This window comes from Salminus brasiliensis, chromosome 15 (assembly GCF_030463535.1).
Source record: "Salminus brasiliensis chromosome 15, fSalBra1.hap2, whole genome shotgun sequence".
Lineage (NCBI taxonomy): Eukaryota > Metazoa > Chordata > Actinopteri > Characiformes > Bryconidae > Salminus > Salminus brasiliensis.
The window spans coordinates 19,982,832-20,006,543 of record NC_132892.1 but is presented as its reverse complement, the minus strand read 5'-3'; the positions used below and the strand labels follow the sequence as shown (position 1 = coordinate 20,006,543).

General features: G+C 39.3%; 1 protein-coding gene across 2 annotated transcripts in view; it reads right to left on the bottom strand.

The window, feature by feature from the left end:
* LOC140535424 (FERM and PDZ domain-containing protein 4-like) overlaps positions 1 to 23,712 on the bottom strand; it is a 90,691-nt gene that overhangs the window by 42,076 nt on the left and 24,903 nt on the right. For both annotated transcript variants that reach the window (XM_072656791.1, XM_072656792.1), the window contains exon 2: positions 11,408 to 11,524. In XM_072656791.1, coding sequence (XP_072512892.1) covers positions 11,408 to 11,524 — 117 coding nt within the window. The remainder of the gene's footprint in view (positions 1 to 11,407; positions 11,525 to 23,712) is intronic.

The window sequence follows — 23,712 nt, the reverse complement described above, 5'->3', positions numbered from 1 at the left end:
TAGAAGAGCTCAGAAGCAGTTGTTATTAATTTAACTTCACAAAGTGCTTTGGCATTTTAACTATGATGTCAATACAATGTTTTAAGAACCAAAAAAGTAGAAACAGTTGCCAAAACATCAAACTTTGTAAACACTGGATCCTCCATTCAATGCTTTGTCTAGCTTGTATCCTTTTACATTTGTCATTTAGGAATGCATAAAAACCAAAATGTATGTTTGCTCGCCAAAACACAGTAAAATAACAGGTTGTTTTTATTGGTAGTTATAAAGTTATGAAGTAATTAAGGTTTGGGAGAGAGAGAATTTGCCCAAATCTCCTTTCCTTCCTACACGTTTCTCTCTCAACTTTTTTGTTTTGTATCATGACATTTTTGCTTAACATCATTACCTCATCTCCTCTCCGTTCTTAAAAGCACTGCACATGGAGTGGTGAGGGCTGAAGATTTTGTTCATTCTTCAGATTTGAAATAGGTGCAGCAGTGTTCATAGGCTGGGGAGGGTCATCTCTGATTATAGCTGGAAGTGCTGTTATGTGTTACTTCTCTGGAAAAGAGGTAAGCCCTGTGCAATATTTGAATAATGAATGTACAATATCCACAGGCAACAAGATGTAGCAGGTGATAATGATGACAAAATGCTATTGATGACCTGTGACAAAAAGGATCCACAATATCACTTTGCAATCCGAATATCTAAATTTAATATAAGTATACATACAACCAAAATGTCTTTTGAAAGTATGCCATTCATCGCGTTGCAAGGAAAAAAGTTCAGAGGCATCCGCAAAACTTGATGTCGGCCCGCTGTACAACACAACTCTGTCATTTTCTTGATCAAAATAGACCCCGAAATAATAGCCGTTAGACAAACGCCAGGCATAAATCGTGTCTGTGTCTTTCAAGCGCAATCGCCTTTTAGCCAGAGTCAGTTTCATCTTTTTGGGAGTATCGGACGCCATGATTATTACGGCTATCTTCTAACCCTAACCGCCGCAAAAAACACTGACCCTTTAAATCCTTTGGCCTACAGGACCTGTTGAATGAATGGGTGGAGACTTATGACGTTGCATACTCTGATTTGCTCGATCGTATGTATCTCGGTCACCTGATTGGGCGCCTTTTTAAATGATGTTACCGAATCATTGCGTGTAATACGTAATTGACTCGTAAATAAAAGTCTATAGATCTCTGATCAACTCTCTCTCCGTCTCTCTCACGTGGCACAGGATGGGTTTGGCAATGGGTAACAGATGTCCGAAGGGATATCTATATTTTGCTGAATCAGGGTCTAGGTTCGTTCGGACCTTTTGACCCCGGCTAGGCTTCCCTTGTTTACACACACACACACACACACACACACACACATACACAAACACATACACATGGGCATGGGCACAGGTGTGGGGTGGGGTGGGGTGCTTGAGTAACAGATGAGTTACTCATAACTCAGATAAGTTCAGATAATGAATCAGGGTCTAGGTTCGTTCGGACCTTTTGACACCGGCTAGGCTTCCCTTGTTTACACACAAACACATACACATACACATGGGCACAGGTGTGGGGTGGGGTGGGGTGTTTGAGTAACAGATGAGTTACTCATAAGTCAGATAAGTTCAGATAATGAATCAGGGTCTAGGTTCGTTCAGACCTTTTGACCCCGGCTAGGCATTGGTATGTGAGAATGGATAACAGACCTGTCAAAAAAGTTTGATGAAAAGTGCCCAGCTATCCCATTGGACGGCAACACAATAGGCGGGACTTCCGGAAGGAGGGATATCCAGAAGGCGGGACTTCCGGTGAAAATGCACGCTTCTGATTGGTCGAGGGAGGGACATGCAGGGGGCGTGGCTTGATGACGTGGCATGATCTGATTGGTCGAGACGACCTGTCAAAACTAGTTTGATGAAAAGTGCCTCCTATATCTCTCTCTGACATCCATAAAGAGGAAACAAAGACTTTTTAACCTTTTAAAACCTTTAAAAGTTACCAAGAATCAAGGTTTGTGTGATACACTTTATCATATACATATCTATTAATGAAAAAAAAAAAAAATCTAAGAGACGTTAAGGTGTTCCAGCCTGGAGTCCTGTTGATAGCGGCATTACTCTCACTATTACGGATCAGTGGAGCATTACAGTGATTTTGAAGCATTTGAAGTTGTTTTAAAGGAAAAACGCTAAATACTGAAGGATTTACTTCCATTTCCCTTTTCTGAACCCTTTCCTTTCATTGCTATATAGAACCATCTATAAAATGTCTCCCACCAATCAGAAGACCCAAGCTTTTTTTAAGCATGGATAAGAATGGAACATTTTAATAATTCTAGTGCACGGTAATGTTATGAGATTTTACATTGATTTAGATCTACTGACCTATTGAGTGATTTATCATATAACATATAAAATAATAAAGTAAGGAAAACTACTGACACAGATGTGCAAATGCACACACAGCTTTTCTAGTCCCTGTGGAGAAGCACAGCCAATCGAACAGGACTCTCCAAAAGCAGATAAACATGAACCTATTGGCACCATGCTGCCTAATGCCAGTTTGGGCTAGAGGGGTATAAAGCCCCCTAGCACTGAGCTGTGGAGCAGTAGAAGAACTGTGTTCTCTGAAATGATGATGGTGCTCCACCCAGTCCTTTTGGGATGAGTTGGGGATGATGGATGAGGTGGGGTGGTGATTATCCAAAATCCATCCTCACTCACGCTCTTGTTGCTGAATGCAATCAAATCCTCACAGCAATGGTCCTCCCAATTCTAGTATAGAATCTTTCTCCTCTGGACAGTAGAGACAGTGACTCCCACAAAAGCAGGATAAACTCCTAATATTCTTGATTTCAGAAGAAATAATGACTGAACAAGTGTCCCAATACTTTTGTCTGGATCGTGTACGTCATTTTTGAATAGTGTAGTTGCATTTGAACGGCCCACTGTCCACTAATCTGGAAGTAATATTGTGTGAAACAGTACGATTGTAGCTCTGCGTGTTGGTTTCTGGCGTATGAACCGGGCTGGGTGAGGTGTGGGAGCACTCTCGTCACTTGGCATTTTCTCCACCACATCCTTGCAGAAGGAAAATGCGGTTGGCGCGGCGTCTTTCATTCAGGGGATGCATTAGCATTAGCATTTCTCTCGCACTGTTTGTGAGCGGCAGAGTGTATTTGACTCCAGCACGCAACAAGGACAGATTGTGGTAATGGCTATTGGGTAACAAATCAATTCGGCAGTGTAAGCAGAGGACAGAGAAGCAGAGGGGGAAAGAGAGAGAGAGAGAGAGAGAGAGAGAGGGGACTGGGGGGGGGGGGGGGGTTGGGTGATAGTGTGTTTGTTTCAGTGTTGATGGAAATATTTTTAGAGTCGCTGGCTCTGCCACGACCCAGTGAGCAGAAAGAGCACACTCAACTCCACTGAGGCAAACTCCGCCACTGACTCACACTGCTCAACTAAATCTCTCTCTCTCTCTCCCTCTTCACACAAGGTCACACCTTTTCAAAACAGCCCATACTTATGCAGCATGAGGTTAACCCATAAAAGTCAGGAGTTACTGCTGTGCTTCTGCTTCACCATTCACATGTAAATATGCAGCTAATTTACGGCTGCGCCTTTGCTTAATTAACCCCTTAACACTCCAAGGCTTCATGCACACTAAGGTGTATTACTCAGTAACTACAGGGTCTTCTGTACACACTGCTGGGGCTATTCTTTGGTAATAACACTTTGGGCCCCGCCGGCGGTACATAGGTGTTTTCAGGGGTTACAAATTTGCTAAGCTGTGTTTTGGAAAACAGTGAGTGTCTCGGATACATTTACATTTACATTTAAGGCATTTAGCAGACGCTCTTATCCAGAGCGACTTACAAAAGTGCTTTGCTATTTACCCAAGAAAAACCTCAGCTAGGTAGAATAGACCAATAGTTCAGAGATACCTCTAAGCTTAGACATTACTAAGCACAAGTCATTCAGGTGACCATAGTACTCTGCTATTCGTCCAAGTACTCTCGGAAGAGGTGGGTCTTCAGTCTGCGTTTGAAGACAGCGAGTGACTCTGCCGTTCAGACACCCAGGGGAAGCTCGTTCCACCACTTTGGTGCCAGGACAGAAAAAAGCCTGGATGCTTGTCTTCTGTGGATCTTAAAGGATGGCGGGTCGAGCCGAGCCGTACTTGTTCTTGGTGCAGATTGGCTTTTGACCATTGCCATCAGGTATGGAGGGGCTGGTCCGTTCTTGGCTTAGGCCAGCATCAAGGTTTTGAATCTGATGCGGGCACCTACAGTAAGCCAGAGAAGAGAACGCAGCAGTGGATATTGAACACTGGATGAAGTAGCACTAGTGAAACAGAGAAGGACTATGTTTTTGGTCTTCCTAGTTCATCCAGGGACATCTGGGGGACTTCCGGGGGAAAATCCAGGTTTCCGACACCTTCTATTGAGTAAAACATTTAAGGGTGATATTTAAAAGCTTAGAATACACTCTGAAAATAATGAGTTCTACAAAAGATTCCAATGCCATAGAAGAACCAGTTTTGGTTCCATAAAGAACCATTTTTGTAATAGAGATGTGACCTTTAATTTAATTGAGAACCTTTACATCAAGAGATCAAGTTACAAGTTGCACCTACAGGTGCAGGATGCCAAGGATTATATCTATTATACCCCAAAAACCTGTTGTTGTGAATAACTAAGTGAGTTAAACGATGGCATGATTTCCAAAAGTCAAAATTTAGGCTCCCTGCATGGTCTTAGTACTTAGTAACAACCCCTTTAGCAAGTATCTCAGATTGTAAACACTTTTTGTTGCTAGCTAAGCCTCTTTCAGTTATTGTTTCAGGGATTTTTGCCACTTTTATTGAAAAATGCTTCTAGTTCTGTGAGATTCTTGCACTGTCTTGCATTCGCTGCTCTTTTGAGGTCTTTCCACAGATTCTGATGATTCTGAAATTCTGATTTAGGGCATTGTGAGGTCCATGGAAAAATCACTTCAGGTACTCCACTGTGGATTTTGAGGTGTGTTAATAAACATGGCCATGTTGAGCTATTAAAAAAAATTACAGATGATGTGATTTTTGCTTTCAGAATTTTCTGGTATTTAATTGATTACATTTTCTTTAATTGTTTTGGTTAATTGTTTAATTTAAGTGTTTTTAATGCCACTGGCCATAAAACAAGCCCAAAGCATGATCCATCCACCACCATGCTTAACAGTAAGAGAGGTGTTCTTTTTATTAAATTCTTTATCCTTTTCTTGCAGCCAGAAAGTTGTATCTTTTCTTAAGTTTTAGCTTTAACAGTCTATAGGACTTCTTTCTAAAATGGTTTATGCTTATTTAGATGTTTCTTAGAAATCTTCTGTTGACTCTTCCTGAATGTTGTTTGCAGCCAAACAGGGGTTTAAATGAATCTTTCAGGCAATCCTACAAGCAGTTGTTCTGAAAATATTAATATGTTATAATATTATATTTTCAGTTTAGACTTTGAGACTTTATTTATTCAACATTATGTGATAATATAGAGTTGACCGTGACATTGTAAAATATCTTAGCCTCAAGCTAGTCCTCTAGCATATACTCTGCAATAAAGAACCGAAGAAGACATAGTAAGTCTATCACTCGTGTCAAACTCATGTCTGCAAAAGAGAACATTTAGAACAAAATGGTCATTTTAACCCATTTTTATTCACCCACTGCCTGCTGTGTTTACAATGTCAATGCAGCTGGCATTTTCAATTGGTGCAAAATGGAAAAAAAAAAAAACCAAAACTGTCCATACAAGCTTTTGATCCAACCGCAATGTTAAATTGTTCAATTTGTTGTTTACACTGCATGCATAGCCTGTACTACCTATTCTTACTCGCACAAGACGTCATAGACACCCAGGTTAGCAGAGCAATTTATTGTGTTTACAGGACTGGCCAAATCTCCATTCAAATCCCCAGGCAGACAATCCTGTTGTAAATAGTGTTCTTTAACAACCATGTCATCTCTTCATCCAATTTAGCAAGCTAACACGACAGCCTTCAGGCTGCAGACATGCTACCAATTCTTAGGTGAGATGTAGGGTACAGACTCTGAACATTAGCATTAAATTTCAGGCAAAGCACTGCATCAGCCTAGTTTATAATATTGCCCAGAATGTAGTATTTGGGCCAACACTGTTGTTAGATGTGGAATTGTTGATTCAAGTGTTGTCCGGATGATAACAAGGGATGAGGTGTGTGCTCCCGAGCAGGAGTAATGAAGGGGTTAATCAGTATTCTAGAACAAATCATGCTGAGGGAATGGCATTCTCACTGATCTGCTGCTGCAATAGGAATTTGCATAAAATTTGAACAGAGTGAGGTCCAATCGAAGGCGAAAGGTATAAGACATTAGCATAAGAGAGAGGGAGGGAGAGAGAGGAAGGGGTTGAGCAACACAGTGAGAGAGAGAGAGAGAGAGAGAGAGAGAGAGAGAAAGGTGCTGATGCACACTGAGAATGTGTACAGAATATCTACATATCCCAAAGAACCAGGCACGCCAAGCAGTTAGGGGCGTGCTAGCAGCCAAACAGCCACTGGGCATATTCAAAAAGTCCAGGGAATATGAAGTCTGGATATGAAGAGGATTATGCCCTACTTATAAATTGGATATAATAATTATTTTACTTTCACCAAAAAAACGACAATTTTGAGCCATTAAACAGGTGAATAGGGATATACTCCACACTTCATATGTCCTCTGAAGGCCTTATCAATCTAAGTTCTATTCTGAATGTGCATGAAACAAACTGCATATTGTGTCTTGTACATAGAAAATATGGCAGGGCACAGAAAACTCCAATTATACATACTGGTTTTACTATGTCCACCCTGCTCTGTGACAACACCACTGTCCTCCACACAGCACTTTTGCTTACCTGTCTGGGCAAACCCACCATATTATTGAAATCACAGTCCTTGGACAAGACTCCTATTTCCATATTCAACTTCCTCTGCCAAATGATTACACTGAAAGCTGCTCTCAAGAGTGTTTGCCAAATGTTATAAATGTAAATGCAATACATAAGAAAAGACAAGATTATTGTAGAACAAAATAAATGTGACAAGAATTCACAGAAGGTTTTGTTATATTTAAACTATAGGGTAGTTGCATTCAACAAAGGTTCAGATTCATTCACTATTTGATTTATGTGTAATTTTAGAGAAATGGACTGAGGTACAATGAATAGACTGATCAGCTATGGGTCCTATGTGCTCTCTATTTGTACATGTAATAAATGTAAATGTACAGTTGGCAAAATACAAACAGTGTCAGTGTACAAATACAATTTTTGTAATTTGGCCTCAAAATTCAAATAATGAAGAAATCAGGATGAATTTAATTGAAATGAATAAGGCTAAGGATTATAGCCATTCTTTTATATAGTCTCTCTATTTACACAGACAATTAACTGGTGGTTTCCTGGCTGGACGTGGCATGGTTTCTCATTATTCCATGCCAAATTAGGGAGATAAAGGTCTGGAGTTCATTCCAAGTGTTGATTTTAGTAGCTGTTCATGATAACTCTGAATATGTGGTCCAGAGAAGTGTCATTGAAAGCAAAGAAGCCCATCATTAGGCTGAAAATGAAACCATACATATCAAGAGAGATAGTAGAAACCTGACCAAATCAACTATTTGAAATATACCACAACATCTGTCAATCATGGTGAAGGCAGTGTTATGTTATGGACATGTACAGTTTTCAATGAAACTGGGTGTTGAATTCTGAAAAACTAATAGGAAGGTGCTTCAGACTACAGATCAATAATTATCCAAAACATTCGGTGAAAGGCCGATAGCTACTTAAGTCAAAGAATTGGAATTCTTTGGCAGAGCCACTCACCTGAACTCAATCCAATTGATTATATTTGTCTCTTATTGAAGTCAAAACTAAGGCAAGGCAAAAATACCCATAAACAATCCATCATACCCTAAATATATACTCACTGTTTCATTTAAAATTCACTGAGGTGATGTACAGAGGTAAAATTACAAATTTGTATCACTGTCCAAAAACGTATGTACCCCACTGTACAATGGGATTTAAAAGTCTTAAAAGACCACTAAAGAAAATGCTTCTATTTTACAAAGTTCCAATGTTTCTAAATATTTCAGATATTTACACACATTTATTAGTATCTTTATTGACTTACAAATAAGGCTTTCTAATCAATCAAGAAGAAATGTTAAAGATTCACATATAAATATGAATATGTTCTTTTTCATAGTGAAGTGGCACTTATGAAGTTGGACTGCATGTCAACATGTTTGCTTGTTATATTCTAAATAAATAAACACATTTTGAAATATGTTAGTCTCAAGATAGTACACTAGCCATGACCTAACATGATAAGTATGACCCAATACAATACAATACATTGTGATATTTAGAATTATTATGATATTAGAGGAATTCTTTGTTTTACCATGTGTGTACCTGTTAATATTCTGAATGAATGTTCAAAAGGAAAACCAAGAAATAATGTTTTTAAATCTCAGTTTGTTTGTGTTTACAAAGGTTTTCAACACTTGTGGAGGGCACTGTTATTTAGAAATGAATGCAAAAAAGAATCTTTTTCACCAGTGCTCTGAGTCTTCACGACCACACTGTAGCATATGTTTTGTCAGATTTTTTTTTTACAGCCAATAAGGACAGCGGTAGGAGACTTGAATGTGATCTGCATGATAACTGGCAAGCATTTCCAGTGAATCTATTCCTATCTAGCAAGACGTCAACCATGAAATGCTGCTAATGCATATGGGTCAACCCCATTGTTCATATTAAAAGAGAATATTGCCAGCGAGCAAATGTGTGAAATGTTGCATAAAATGAAATTTACTATGTGCCAATTACTACAATGCACATATACAGTAACAAACCACTGATTGTGCCATCCATCTCACATATAGGCACAAATGAGATTTTCCACTCAAAGGACATACAGTATCTGATGACAGCACATGGTCCCGTTCCATCATCTGCCTGTACCCTTGCGTCAAAATATGTTATATATTTAATTACAAACCATTTTTAGCCAAACTACATCAGTCAGACTACAGTCATGCAGGAGCTGTTTATCTTGCCATCTTCCAGAAAGCTTTGTATTTCTGGCCGTTTGTTTTGGGATAAGACTTTGGCTTCATTTTTGCTTAATTAAATGAGACATTTCTTTGGCGTAATGCACAACGACATTTCGCCTGTAGCTGTTTATCATGTCCTCAATGAAACATGCTGACCTCTTTGCAAAACTAGCACTCATGCTTGAGCCAACTGCAAGCAGTTCACTCCAGCACTTTCTCCTGGAATGCTTGCTTATACTTTTAGTATACATAATATATGATTACTGAATAATAAACTCATACTTTGCGCTATAGAATACACAGATTACCGCAATGCACAAAGATGACGTAACGATCAAACTTGTGAAGTAAGATTTATGTTTGTAACATAGAGTATAAAACATTAATTCGAATTAAATAAAGAAACAATGTATAAAATGTATCTTTTCTTTGTGTTTGGCCTCCTGTTCACACGAACACACCTTTTTAAATGACTACTCAGATAACATGCACATATGGGGCCTGTATGGGTACCAAAAAGTTTTGTCCTCGGGTTCCATGTTGACCCCACATATGGATGTCCACCAGAGTCCCAACAAGCTCCGTGATCGGACCAGGAGGGGTTAAACATTGGTCCCATGCGATTTGTACACTGCACATGGGGCCTAGATGGGACCCATGTGAGATTAAAGTGTGCTGTAGCTTTGAGGCCTATTTGGGAAAGTTATGCCCACCTGAAACCCACCTAGCCCACGTTCCACCCATGTGAGCCCCACATTGTGAGCAAGTTGGCTGGGTGATAATTGAGGTTTCCCAGACTTTTAAGTATGCTCTCCTTGGTGGAGGTTTTTGAAAATTTTAACGTGCGAATGGTTGTTATTGACTAAAGTCTGGGTTTACAATAGTAAACCCTTAAAAACTGTGCTTTTCTTCCCGATTAAAAATGTGTGTATGGCTGTGACCCAAACAGATCCCCGATTATGTTTTAGGGCACTACTAAATACAACAGCCCTTTTTCTCCAAGCGTCCGAATCATAAAGTTGATTTCAAGTGTGATTTTGAGGGCACTACAATCTTAAACAAGGCACTTGTGATTTATAGTGAATGTATGTAAGTGTGGACCAAAATGCATTGCAAGTCTTTTGTGACTAAGTGGAACAAAATGGACAACACTGCTCATCTGGGCAATGATGGTTACGAGTCACTGAATGCCATGTATTTCAGACATTTTCCCTAAGTAGTTCAGTAACAGTTGGCCTAGGCTGCTAAGTAACATTATGAGTCAAAATGTTGCACAATGCCTTTTTATATTAAATAATATTTAGAATTCAGTTGGGCGTGTATGGAGATTTACACATATCTCAGTCACTCACAAATTCATTTATTTGACAGAGGCTGACGCAAAGTGTCTAAATTCATTCCTTCTTGTATAGCGCAAACTAATGAGAGAGAGTATGGATCCATTTTAGTCACAGCCTATGATTCAGATAAATGTGTATTGCTCCTTTAAACTGTGTGTGAGAATGAGTTTCAGAAACTTCTGTCTGAACAACACACTGTAAGAAAATCTTTGTTGTTAAAAAAACCTACTTCAGCATTGCACTGTATTTAGGTCTATTTTGGCCATTATACTTGCTTTTAGAGGATTTAGACATCAACCTTTGTGAGCTTTTTGCACCCCCTCCTAGACTGGCATGAAAACACAAGTATTATAGGGTTGTTTTTGTGTGTGTGACCAGACAGATTTATTTTTTAGAAATGCTGCTAGAGATGGAGAGAAAAACCTATGCTTTCAGGAATAGCTGAATATGTCTGGAAAGGGTCTATAAATGAATACTTCATGTGGTAATAAACAATTTAACTAGCTTACATTTAATTCAAATTAATTTCTAGAAGGAACTCGGTTTATGTTAATTATCATATTATTTATCAATATCAATCATTATCATTTATTTAATGTTTAATAAACCTAGCTCTACTGCTTACCACATGAAGTCATTTTTTAAAAAGTTGTCTTCAGTGTCAGTAAATGATGTATATAGGCCTACTAACAGAAATTGTTACCTGATTGCTATGAATCCCATAATTACATTTGCGCTTACTTCAGTGGTCCCAAACTGCTTAGCATAATGTCCCTTTTAAACAAAAGTTTGACTTCAGTCTAAATGAAACGAATGCAGTGCTTTACTGTTTTCAGTGCAACTGTTGGAGCCTAGTCAAAGACTAGGTCTAAGTAAGTATGGACTGACTGAAGGTGACTGACTGATCATTGGTTACTTCTTCAGCGACTGTGCAAATCTGGTCACCCTTCACCCCTTAGCTCTTACTTGCTAAAGCAGTCTCTGGAATCCCGCGCAGAGGCCATATCCCATCCGTAGGGCACTCCCTGCAGCCCGGCCCAGCTGCCTGTGGGTGGAGGCCAGCCTGATGATTTGTTCTTGTGGCTGGAAGCACAAGCAGAAATAACATTAGTATTTACATTATGCTTAGTGTAAAGGATAGGTCATAAAGTTGTACTGCATGTTGAGATAGGCTTAAGTGCTTTGCTGCTGCTACAGTTTATACTGAGTTTGCACAGTTAATCTACTCAGACTGCACTCTCTGCAACAATTTATATTCTTATACAATTACTACCTCATACCGTCTCTCCTTCTGCATATTGACTCTTGTTTTATTCCATTTGAGCTAAGTGGATCCCTGTTGTGTAAGATTTGTTCCTCTAGCACATTTCCTTACGACTTCCTGGTTGTAATGTTATGCAGGATTACCATGTAAGAATGCAATTAATACATTTATCTGCCACCATACTGATTTCACATGGCCAAATCTAGTGTATAAAACTAGAATAAAACTCTTCTTGTTAGCTGATGAACTCAATCTCTCTCTGTACAGTCTGTACAGTTGCAGTTGGAAGTTTACATACACTCATCATGGACACAAATGTCATGGCAATATAGGGCTCAAAGATTTTCTGTATTGTTTCTGTAACTGTTCTTTTTCTGAAGCAAAATAAAAGTACAACCATCTTTATTGGAAACAAATTATAATTTCTTGCGCAAGTTAGAAATTTTGGTGGGGGGGGGTCTGAAATCAACACAGCATCACAATTATACACACAGGGCCAAGAACATACATACACCCACCTCAAGCATTGATACAGTGGTGCTAAAGGTTGTCAAAATACCTTTTAACTTGCCAAAGGCCAAGGCCTCTTAACATCATGCTAGTGATCATGATTGGCTACAGGTGGTAGCTTCTTTGTGCCCATATAAAAAGGGTTTGTTTGACAGGACTCATTGGACTGACCAACACACAGTACAATAGGAAATTCCAAGGAGCTCAGGGAGTGCAGATCTGAGAAGGATTGCGGGGAATGCCTCTTAGAGCCATTTCTAATCAACTGCAGATTCCAGGATCATCAGTTCAAAGAGACCATAGGATCTCCACTTATGAAAACAGAAGTCACATCTACCATAAGTTAAGAAATCACACATTCAGCGAAACTTTCTTGGGTTGTTTCAATGAGCTGTGAGAGAGAGAAGTAATTAGTTTCACATCACACCAGGCTTTTGTCTTAGTAAGCAGTTACTGTGACTTCAGTGGTTAATGACTAAAAATGTACCAAAAAAAACAAAAAACAAAATCCATTTACCACAAAATCAGATGACTTCACCTCTTCTGCTGCACAACACACATTCCTCTCCTTGAAAAGGTGAACATGACACCCCATCTCTCTTATCTCCTAATGAAACACTGGCAGTGAGACACATTGTTTATAACAAGGCCATCCATTTTAGCAAATTGCAGAGAACAGAAAATTGGCAAACTTGCGGTGGCAGTTGCAGCGCCGGGTGTTAATTAACTTAACAACGCAATCAAGACACCATGGCTCCAGTGCTAGAAGTCACTGTAATGCTTATAGACCCATGAAATTGGTTTTCTGTCAGTTATTGGGTCAAGTGCAGTTCTTACAATCAATAGTGGAATATATTCATTTCACCCAATTCATAAAATTCATTCTTGAGGACGCAGATCTTTGCAGAACTGCCCCCTCAGCACACATAGTCCTATCCACTTATTGTTGGGTTCACTTTCGCGACTCCTCTGTTCCTCCCACAGGTGTTTTCTGATCTCAGTAGGAGTAGCACTCAGTGCTGAAAGGATCTATGTATATGTAGTTACTGTTTCACTTTCAGAATAATGCATCCAGTAAGTCCTCAGAGGACTTGGCTTCTGGAAGGTGTTTCACACTTAACCCTTAAGTGTCCGTTATACACAATTCAGCCCTAGCATTAAAGTCACTGACAAGCGAATGGAATAACTTTGCTTATTTTGTCATGACGGCACATTGGGCAGCAAGTGAACAGTCAGTTCTTAAAGTTGTTGTGTTGAAAGCATTAACTATGGGATGGTTAACTAGATTTTATTCTATAGGTTTTATTCAATATTTCAAGAATTCTATTAAAAAAGAAGTAATATAAGAATAAAAGAGGCCAATAAATAATAAACTGTAATTATTATTGAAGCTCATTATTCGAGGTTTGATGTCCACTGCATTTATTCATTTCATTAAAAAGCTTCCCTGTGTTCCACCAACTATATGAAACTTGTAAAGTTTCACAACAACAGTATAATATAATATAATAATATATGAGAAGCATTGTATACAATTATCCACAACCAGACTGGCTTTATATCATTCATAACAATGATTACAGACTTTTATACATTAGTGTAAATGGCATTTATTATTACTTAACTATACAAAAGTTTTTGTGTATGTAATTTCACACAAATAATGATATACATGAACACTATAATAACATCTTTACAGGTTCCAAGGTTAGAATTAGGTCTCCCAGTGTTTGAGAAAGAACTTTTGAACTACTGCAGAGGATTACAGTCTTCTCTCCTTTAAAAAAAGCTCTCCTAAGTGCCATTCCATTCACATCAATAAAATTTGAATGACTAAAGCACTCTATCATATGCAGTCAGTCTAAGGTGAGTTTAAGGTTGCCTGCTGCTTTTGACCCTCACAGTGACTCCTGGGTTCACGGTGTTATATGTCACAGTTTTTTAACATTTAAAAAACGTAATTTTTACAGCTTCCCAGTATCCTTCCAATTATTTAGACATGGTTGTGCTTTGAAATCTGGTTGCATCAGACATAATAATATATTAAAACCATTTTATACATTCATCTGCAACAGAATTTGTCTTATATTACTAAATAAACCCATAAACATATATACAGTTCGCTACACTAAGATATCTGGTATCTATATTTGGAAATTGGCCATTAAAGAAGGTCTAGCGCAGTGGTTTCCAACCCTGGTCCTGGAGGACCCCTTTGCCTGCACATTAATATGCTGATCCAGCTAATCAGTTGAGGCTAGTGTGTTGAAACAGGAAACCACAAAAGGTAGGGTTGGGAACCACTGATCTAGAGGATGACTGACCGAAATTGTGCCTCAATGTATGGGTTATGGATTCTGTACAACTTCAAGGTGGATAAAGAGGGCCGGTTCTGTCCTGGGGTACTTCTTAGACCCAGTGCAGGTGGTGGGAGACAGGAGAACAGCTCCCACCCCATGCATGAGACTCTGGCAGCACTGGGCAGCTCCTTTAGTGACAGGCTGCTTCACCCCAAGTGTGTGAAGGAGCGATATCGCAGGTCCTTCCTTCCTGCTGCAGTCAGACTCCACAACCAGCACTGCTCCCAGCGGACCACATACACATGTTCAGGGAACAGAGGTCCCTCAATGTAAAAATACAATGTGCAATAACCCCCCCCCCTCCACATGTGCAATTAAGAGTCATTTGCAATAACCTGTAAATACATTGTGTATATAGTGTAAATTATTTATCTACATTTTTGTGTAACTGAGTGTCTTGCTATCCCTTTCTGCTGTGACACTGAGAATTTCCCCACTGTGGGACTAATAAAGGATTATCTTATCTTATCTTATCTTATCTTAGCTACCGAAAAGGTGTTTCTGATAAAGTGGCCAACGAGTAAAAACTATAACTAGTCACTGATGTGGATAACTGGATGCAAATACACAACAGGTTGATAAGAATGAATGTTGAATTAATGCAGCACAGTTACCATGAGCATGATGCAAGAACGTAAGCCTGCTGGAATTTGATAATAGGATAGTAAAGTACAACACTGCATCATTTTCCTCTATGAATTACCATACGCATTCATGTGTCTGCTTAATGCAAGCAGCAGAACTAGCCTGTGCATGCTGCAGATAAGTTGTGAAATTGATCCAATTAGGTAATTAGATACTGAGGTATGAAGCCTGGCATGAAGCACGGCTACAGTGCTCAGGCAGTGTGTGCTCTAGCACAGCGCACTGTGAAAAGACAGCAATCTGAAAATGCTCTGAACGCAACCATACAAAACCTTTTAACGATTCATTTGACAAGATGCAGATGGAAAAGGCGTCTGTGACGCGTTCTGGGATGGACACACACACTACATTAAATCTCACTGCCCCACCGGGGAGGTTGTTGGACACATCTAGATTAACACTATTCATAGGACATTCACGATAGCTATTCCTTTGTATGATAAATTGTCCTAGAAAACAACTGCGTTAAACATTATTTTATGCCCCTGATATGACAATAATTTGACAGAATAATAATTTCATTACACCCTTTTAAAGAGCAATGCATTTTGTATAATTACATTTTCTGATAATATTGTGTATTTATTTAATATTAATGTTATAAAATGTAATATATTTTTTTCATTAAATAAAAACACTGTTTATATACAAAGTTGTCTCATTTATGTTCTGCTTAATGCCAAAATGTCCCCACACCAGAGCTGTGGACCTGTTCAAACGTTCTGGCTGGAGTTATTCAGTCTTTGGGGAAAAACAGCCTTTAGCAAGTAGCAATAGCAAAATAACCTCTGCTCTCCACTGAAACACCAGATTGATGTCACTTCAGATGTGTGGCCATGCTGGATGTGTCACCATTGTGCTGTTAGTGGTGTTCGCGAAATCTCTGTGTTCTGAGACTCACTATATATTATATATATATATATATATATATATATATATATATATATATATATATATATATATATATCTCAATCGACTTAAGACGACTTATTTTCTATCAGAATGCATGTTGTGCAGGACAGAAAAAAGCCTGGACGCTTGTCTTCCATGGATCTTAAAGGATGGCGAGTCGAGCCGAGCCGTACTTGAAGCTTGAAGGGCTCATGGTACTGATCGGCTTTTGACCATTGCCATCAAATACGGAGGGGCTGGTCTGTTCTTGGCTTTGTAGGCCAGCGTCAGGGTTTTGAATCTGATGCTGGCAGCTACAGGAAGCCAGTGAAGAGAACGCAGCAGTGGAGTGACATGACTGAATTTAGGAACGTTGAAGACGACCCGTGCCGCTGTATTCTGGATGAGTTGCAGAGGCCTGATGGTGCGCAGAGGAAGACCAGCCAGAAGAGAGTTGCAGTAGTCAAGTCTTGAAGTGACGAGAGACTGAACGAGCACCTGGGTGGCCTCTCTAGAGAGGAAGGGTCGAATTCTCTGGATGTTGTACAGGAGATATCTGCATGACCGTGTTCCATTTGCAACATGACTGCACCAAGGCTTCATGCTTCTGTAGATGGAGTGACCAGCGAGTTCTAAAAGGAGATGGCAGGATGATTTAGACATGCAGTTTCGACAGTGCTAAAAATGATGCTTCCATCACTTCCAGTACAAAGCTAAAAAGGCCTCATACTGCACACCATGTCCTGACTGACTGCCTACATTCGAGGTTGTGGAAAAACTGTTTCATTTCAGGCCAAACCATCCCGTTACGGGTTTCTGCTGAGGCCGGTTCATTACGGCAGGGCTCAACGAGCGGAGGGCCCTCCGCCTTTATCTCCTAATCTCTCTCATCAGAGCGAAAACAAATCCACACAATTTGCGGCAATAAGAGGATTTGAGGGAGTGGCGTTCAGGGAGGGTGGTTGGTTGGTTGGTTGGGTGGCGGAGATGGTGGTTAGAGGGGGCTGGAGGGGGGAGGGTGTTGTAGGGAAAAACACTTCAACGTTGCTGAACAGCATGCCCTCAAAGGGGGGAGGGAGAGCGGCTGGGAACGAGCGAGTTCCTCAAAAACCATTCCCGTGTTTTCAGCCGCCCAGCTGGGTAGTGGAGAAAAGCCAGTCGTTCAGTAGTGGATTTGTTAGCTTGCTTATTTATTTATTTATTTCTCGCGGCGGGTGACGGAGCGATAACAGACGTGAGAGGAAGTGGGCTTGTCACCATTTCGCTTATCTGTGATGGCACAGTTCTGCGGAACTAGAGAACTCGAGTGCAATTTGATGGGCAGCAGATCGTGCTGGGCAACTTGGGTATTGATTTTCCTTGGAGTGCATCAGACCTCAAAAAAATGATGCCCGGCGATGACTGATGCAGCACGACATTATGATGTATAACTCGCTATTATCATTAGCATCCTACAGAAATCTCATTTGTGTAATAGTCAGAGTACTGTCACTGGAAAAGATCCTCTATCATCTATCTATCTGTCGCTCCGTCCTCTCTTCCATCTTTTTAGAAGTCTTTACTAAATGGACAAAAGTATTGGGACATCTGCTCATTCATAGCTTCTTCCAAAATATGTAAATATGTAAATAAATGTATTAAGAAAAAGAGTTGATCCTGCTTTTGTTGAAGTAACTGTATATACTGTCCAGGGAAGAAGGCTTTCTACTAGATTTTGGGGCACTGCTGTGAGGATTTGATTGCACTCAGTAACAAGAGCGTTATTGAGGTTGAGATGTTGGATGATCACCATCACACCTCATCCTCAACTCACTTCAAAAGTATTGGATGGAGCACCACCCATCATTCCAGAGAACACAGTTCCACTGCTCCACAGCTCAATGCTGGGGGCCTTTATACTCCTCTAGTCCACGCCTGGCTTTAGCCTGGCAAAGTGCCAAAAGGTTCATGTGTATCTGCTCCAGAGTGTCCTAGTCCATTGACAATGCTTCTTTACGAGGACTATCTTTACACATCTGTGTCAGCAATGGGTGCAACTTAAAAAAAAATATTTTTTACTAAGGATGGATGGATGGATGCATCGATGATGGATGGTTTGATGGATGGGTGGACAGAAACTATGATGTATTTCGATTAGAAGACACTTTTTTGTTGTATAGTTGTATATAGCGCTCACACACAAAGCTAAAAACATACTTTAGAATGCCAGCCAAAGGACAATTCCCTGTATCCACAAACTTCCCATGAAAACGTCACTGAGCAGTATGCTACGCCTATAAGTCTATCGCTATTACATTCTGTCATGGGCGATAACAGCTTTGCAGTGACGTTTTAAGAAAGTCTTCCTCATAACTATTTTTTATGTGTTAAGCCATTGATACACGTACATGCCTAAGGCGAGATCCTTCCAAGTAGATAAACACCACTCATAACATTCAACCACCTTTATGGCCACACTACTACTCATATCATATTCGGCGGTCAGGAAGCAAAAGACAGTCATTGATCTTACTCTAAGATTTGGAAGCAGCCCATCAATATCTCGAGCAAGCTATTACCATTCCCCAGAGAGCTGAAAAGCTCTCGGCTGAGTGAAATTACCTTCCTTCCCAGCTAAAACGAGGCCTCAAATGTAAGAAGTTCAGAGCATTTCACTCGTATTTTGCTGTCTCACTGGCTCCATTATAGACCACCAGACACATTAGCCTTTTTTTCCTTCTCTTTATCTAGAAGGAACAAAAAGAAGGGCTTAAGTGACATAAGCTAAAGTGCCATGCACGTCTTGCATCCCTGATTGTATTGTAGGTATTTAACATGCAGCACAGACCCCACACTTCGAGCAGGATAAACCACTGAAATGCTTCATTTTTTCTAGAAGGAGATAGATAGACATTATCATAGTAATATGTAAGGCTTTGAAAAACCCTGTATAATAATATGTAATCAGAAAAAAATGAAAGGCAGTTTTTTTTGTTTTGTTTTTTCTGACAGATAAAATATTAGCATTATGATTTGACAGGCAATGAAATGAAATCATACAACAACAAATAATATAAAAGCTAGAGCAAACTGAAAGTGTATCTATCTACTCATTTTTTTGTTTATTTGTCTGTTTGGTTTTGTAATCAAGCATGGATACAAAAAATTATGAGCATGAATTGAAAGTCACTAACAAATAATATATAATATAATAATTCACAGACTAAAGCGACCTGAGAGGAGCCTGATATATATATGTGTTAAAAATGTGTGTTGCTGTAAATAGTTAAGTGAATTGAAGTTAATTTGCCTCCAAACAGCATGAAGATAGAGATGAAACAATATTTTATAACATTTAAAGCAAGATTAGTGTATTATTTTAGTGCAATCTGAAAGTTTTCACGCAATCTGAGCTTTCAGAGAGCTTTCAGATGGCAAGGCCTCAGACCGTAATTAGCTTGTTAGGACTAAGGCTTGTTCACAATCGTTCATAGGAAAGGCCAGATGATGCAAATGCATTTATAAAAGCTTTATAAATACTCTGGCTTCTCAAACCTTGTCCCAGCTATCATCAGTCATGGGCAGAATTAAAATAACTGATGCCCCCAAAGCAGCAGAAGACTGAGATAGTAAGTTTTTAGGTAGCCATTTCCTCAGTTCAGAATATAATTAAGAAATGGCAGGTAACAGGAACAGTGGAGGTCACATTGATGTCTGGAGGATCAAGGAAAGAAAGAACTGCTTGTAGGATTACTAGAAAAACAAATAAAACCCCTGTTTGGCTGCAAAAGAAGAACCAATAGCAGAAGTTTTAGCAGACTCTGGAGTGGTGCACTGTTCTACTGTGCAGCAACACCTGCAAAAATATGGCCTTCATGGACAAGTCAACAGTAGGTAGTATTTCATTTAAAACAGTAAAAGATGAAAATAAAAGCGTAATATTGGATCAAATATTAAAGAAATGTATCATCTTTAACAAATACAGCATTCCTTGAATGGTATCTTAGGATTTATTAATCATTTTAGGGCACATGTCTGACAAAGTCTCAAAACCACAACCTTTAGAAATTGTCCTGCATTGTTTTGACCAGAAATAGGATAATTTATTGTATATTACAAGTATTAAAACACCATATTTTATCAAAATATCTGCAATATTTGTAATTTCACACTACACATCATTGAGCCACTGCACACTTGTGAAAAATCACATTATCATGCTGTGATCACCGCATTATTGATGCAACGGCCGTGCCCCTACCTTTGCACTATACAAATTTGTATTGTATATGCAAAAGCAAAGAGAAATATGGAGTTATTTTACATTAAAGAAATGCAAGACATGAGACGCTGAGCCAATATTTTGTGGTGGTGGGATATTTCTTTTCAGGAGTGAGAAATTGGGATTGTCTCGCAGATAACCTGCTGTGTTCAGAAATGAAAAAAAACTCCTTCATCATTTATAATTTTCTTTTTTTGCAAGTAAAGAACTTGTGCATAGCAATGTGATGTATGACAGATATAAAGCTGTATGGGACAGTTTGGGCACCTTTGGCAGTTGCTCAGTTACAGAGAGTTATACAGTGTGGCCTGTGTAAAAATCAAGCATTGGTTTAGCTTTAGCTCACCAACTGTAATTAGGAACTGAATGAATTCTCCAAACTTTAGCATTTTTTAACTTGACTTTTTTTAGACTAACACTCATTAAACATGGGCGAAAGCAAATTCCTAAAGAACTGAAAATGACAGTAGTCAATCCCCACAATGTTTGTACCGGCCACACCAATAACCTTTATTTTTCATTTTTTTTCCCAACTATGCTTGGTGTGTAGGATCTGTGGATTTGTGGTGGATTTTTTCAGCAGATATTTTCAATTAGCCTGATAACTTCAATAAGATAAGATAAGCAGATAACCGCTGGCTACCACATTATTTTAGGTTGAAGTGATGATCTAAAGCGTTCATATTTTCAGATATGATTTATTTCCGAGATTTCTGTGCCGTTTCTCCTCATTCATAACATTTTAAATTGTGTTTCCATGTTTTCAGGTGTTTGTGCTTTGGCTCCATACTTCCTATTTGTGTGTGTGTGTGTGTGTGTTGAATACACCTGGTTGTAATGCATAAGCTTGTCTTCATGAAGTCAACGCTATGCTGCCACAGGGAGCACATTAATTATCACAGACATGCTTTGATTCAGACAAGCTATTAAGTGGGATAGAAAGCGTTTATGTGTGGTAGATCCAGCTGAAAATCAATCACACTAAAACATGCAAATGGAAGCATTCACATCCCTGCCAAAGTACATTATCAATACAAAGACCATAAATATCTGTACAAGACTGTTGTGCTGCAGTATCAATATATAATATTGGAAAAAGGCATTCACTACAGTGTGCACCAACGTGCCAGTGCTATGTGCTGATTAATGAAAGCAATGGTCCAGTAGAAACCTTTAGAGCCTTCAAAGTCATTGAATGACTGCAGAAAATATGTTTAATTGACCTTCGGACCCATTAATAAAACAAAAACAAACTCAGAAACGAGCTACAACATATAGAACACAAAATTGTTGAACCCCTTTATACTCTGAGTTGCCTTAATTTTACTCCATTCGTTTCAAGTGCACAGATAATCCACCAGAAAACATAAAAACACATGAATCTGGTTTTAGGGGAAAGTTATTATGCATTATTGTTATTATTTAGATAGCATTCATTATTTAGGACAATTAATTATTGAATTATCACCCCGATGTTGCAGAGGACTCAAAAACTCAAAAATACGTAATACAATATGATACAGTTGGCTTTAAAAGGTTAAAGATAAAGCTACCGTAAAGGGTTGCTTGGAGCAATGCCACTTTTCAATTACCTACAAAACCTCTCAGTGGATGGTTTTTCAAAAAATCTATTTGTAAATGAGATATGTGCGTGGGAAGCACCTTTTTTTAGATTAAAGAACCTCCACATTATGAAAAGGTCCTATGGCCAATCCAAGAACCATTGAAGGTCCTTTATTTTGAAGAGCTTCTGCTTAATGGGAAATTTTGTACAGTCAGAATCCCATCTACTGCAATAACGCAGGGCCTCACAAGTATTAGGAAGTGTGGGGCCATCCAGCTGAGAGCTCTGGCTGGATATGAGCGCGTTTCAGGCACTGCAGTGTGTAAGAGGAACATTTGGCAGACCACCCGTCATGCGCCAGTGGTTGTCTGCTACCTTGCCTTTAAAATGGATCAGATAAAAAGAGAATGAGAGAGAGAGAGATAGAGTGAGTGATGGACTCGGAAAGTCTCAGGCATGGCCTTTCAACCCCCACCCCCCACTAGACCATCACCCGAGGCCCTAGCCAAGCCCATTTAGTGCCACACAAAGACGCCTTGGACTCGACTCCATCGCAACACATTTTAAAGAAAATACACCCATTACTTTCTGAATAACAATCAAGCTAATTGCGATATCCCCTCAAGTCCATACAGTGGAGCAGAAGGTAATGGCGGCAGGCTAAAGTGCACTTCAGTTACAAGGCTAGCCGGGAGGCGACGCGATTTGCCAAAAGCTTTTTTTGAGGGGAGAGAAGTGGAAGAGTGCGCGGTTCATTATAGCTGTGCAGAAGAGGCCTGTATCGGTGCCCTATTCACTACACAGTGCACTATTTTGGGAGTCTGCCATTGTGTAGCTGCTTCAGAAAAACACAGCGGAATGCACTCTGCAGTAGGCAGCGTACACGCCAATGGGGAAACGTGACTGTTACAGCTAGGAATCAGTTCTGGGAATAAAATGTCAAAACTAGGTTGCTGTTTGTCAACAACCTCTACAATAAGCCTAATTTTGCTAATATCTGTTGCACCTATTAAGGAAACTGAAGAGTATGCTAGCCTTTAGCTGGTGCAGATGAATATTGTTGGTAGTTATTGATTAAATAAGGGCATTGAAGCCTGTTAAAAACATGAAATACAGTATATGTTGGTTTTCAAAAAAAAAAACACCAACATATACTGTAAATACTATATATACACTAGATAAATACTGATACTGCATACTACTCCTCTTTCCAGAACAGCATCCAGTATGCTGCAATTACCCTCATATAAGCATATACCACACTACCGGGAAGGGGAGTGACTCTATTCTACTAACATCAGGGACTGAGTCACTTGAACCCATTCTAAGACTTTTATTTACATAGCCCTCCAATCACTCCCTAGCAGACAGTTGCTAGCTGCCTTCCTACACTGCATTATGAAATGCATATTGGCTTATTTGGTCAGAGTAGTACATCATATGGGTATATTTGGCATATTGGATTCATGCAACTACTTCAAACAAAGCCAAGAACTTGCAGATATTCCAGAGTCTGAATTTTCCCCCTCATGAAATTGGTCCTATTCATGTGTAAGGCCTTCAGCCCTGTTCCTGAAGGCCTAACCAATGAAAGAGCTTGCACAGCTCTACCTAGATGTCACATGGAAAACAAATTGTTATTGGTCAAATTGTTAACCCTCTTGTTTCCAACCAATCAGGGACTAATCAATATTAACAATAACCCACTACAATTTCTGCTATACGTACAATTAAAGAACTTTAATAATCATTGGGCCTGAAACTGGTACATTCATC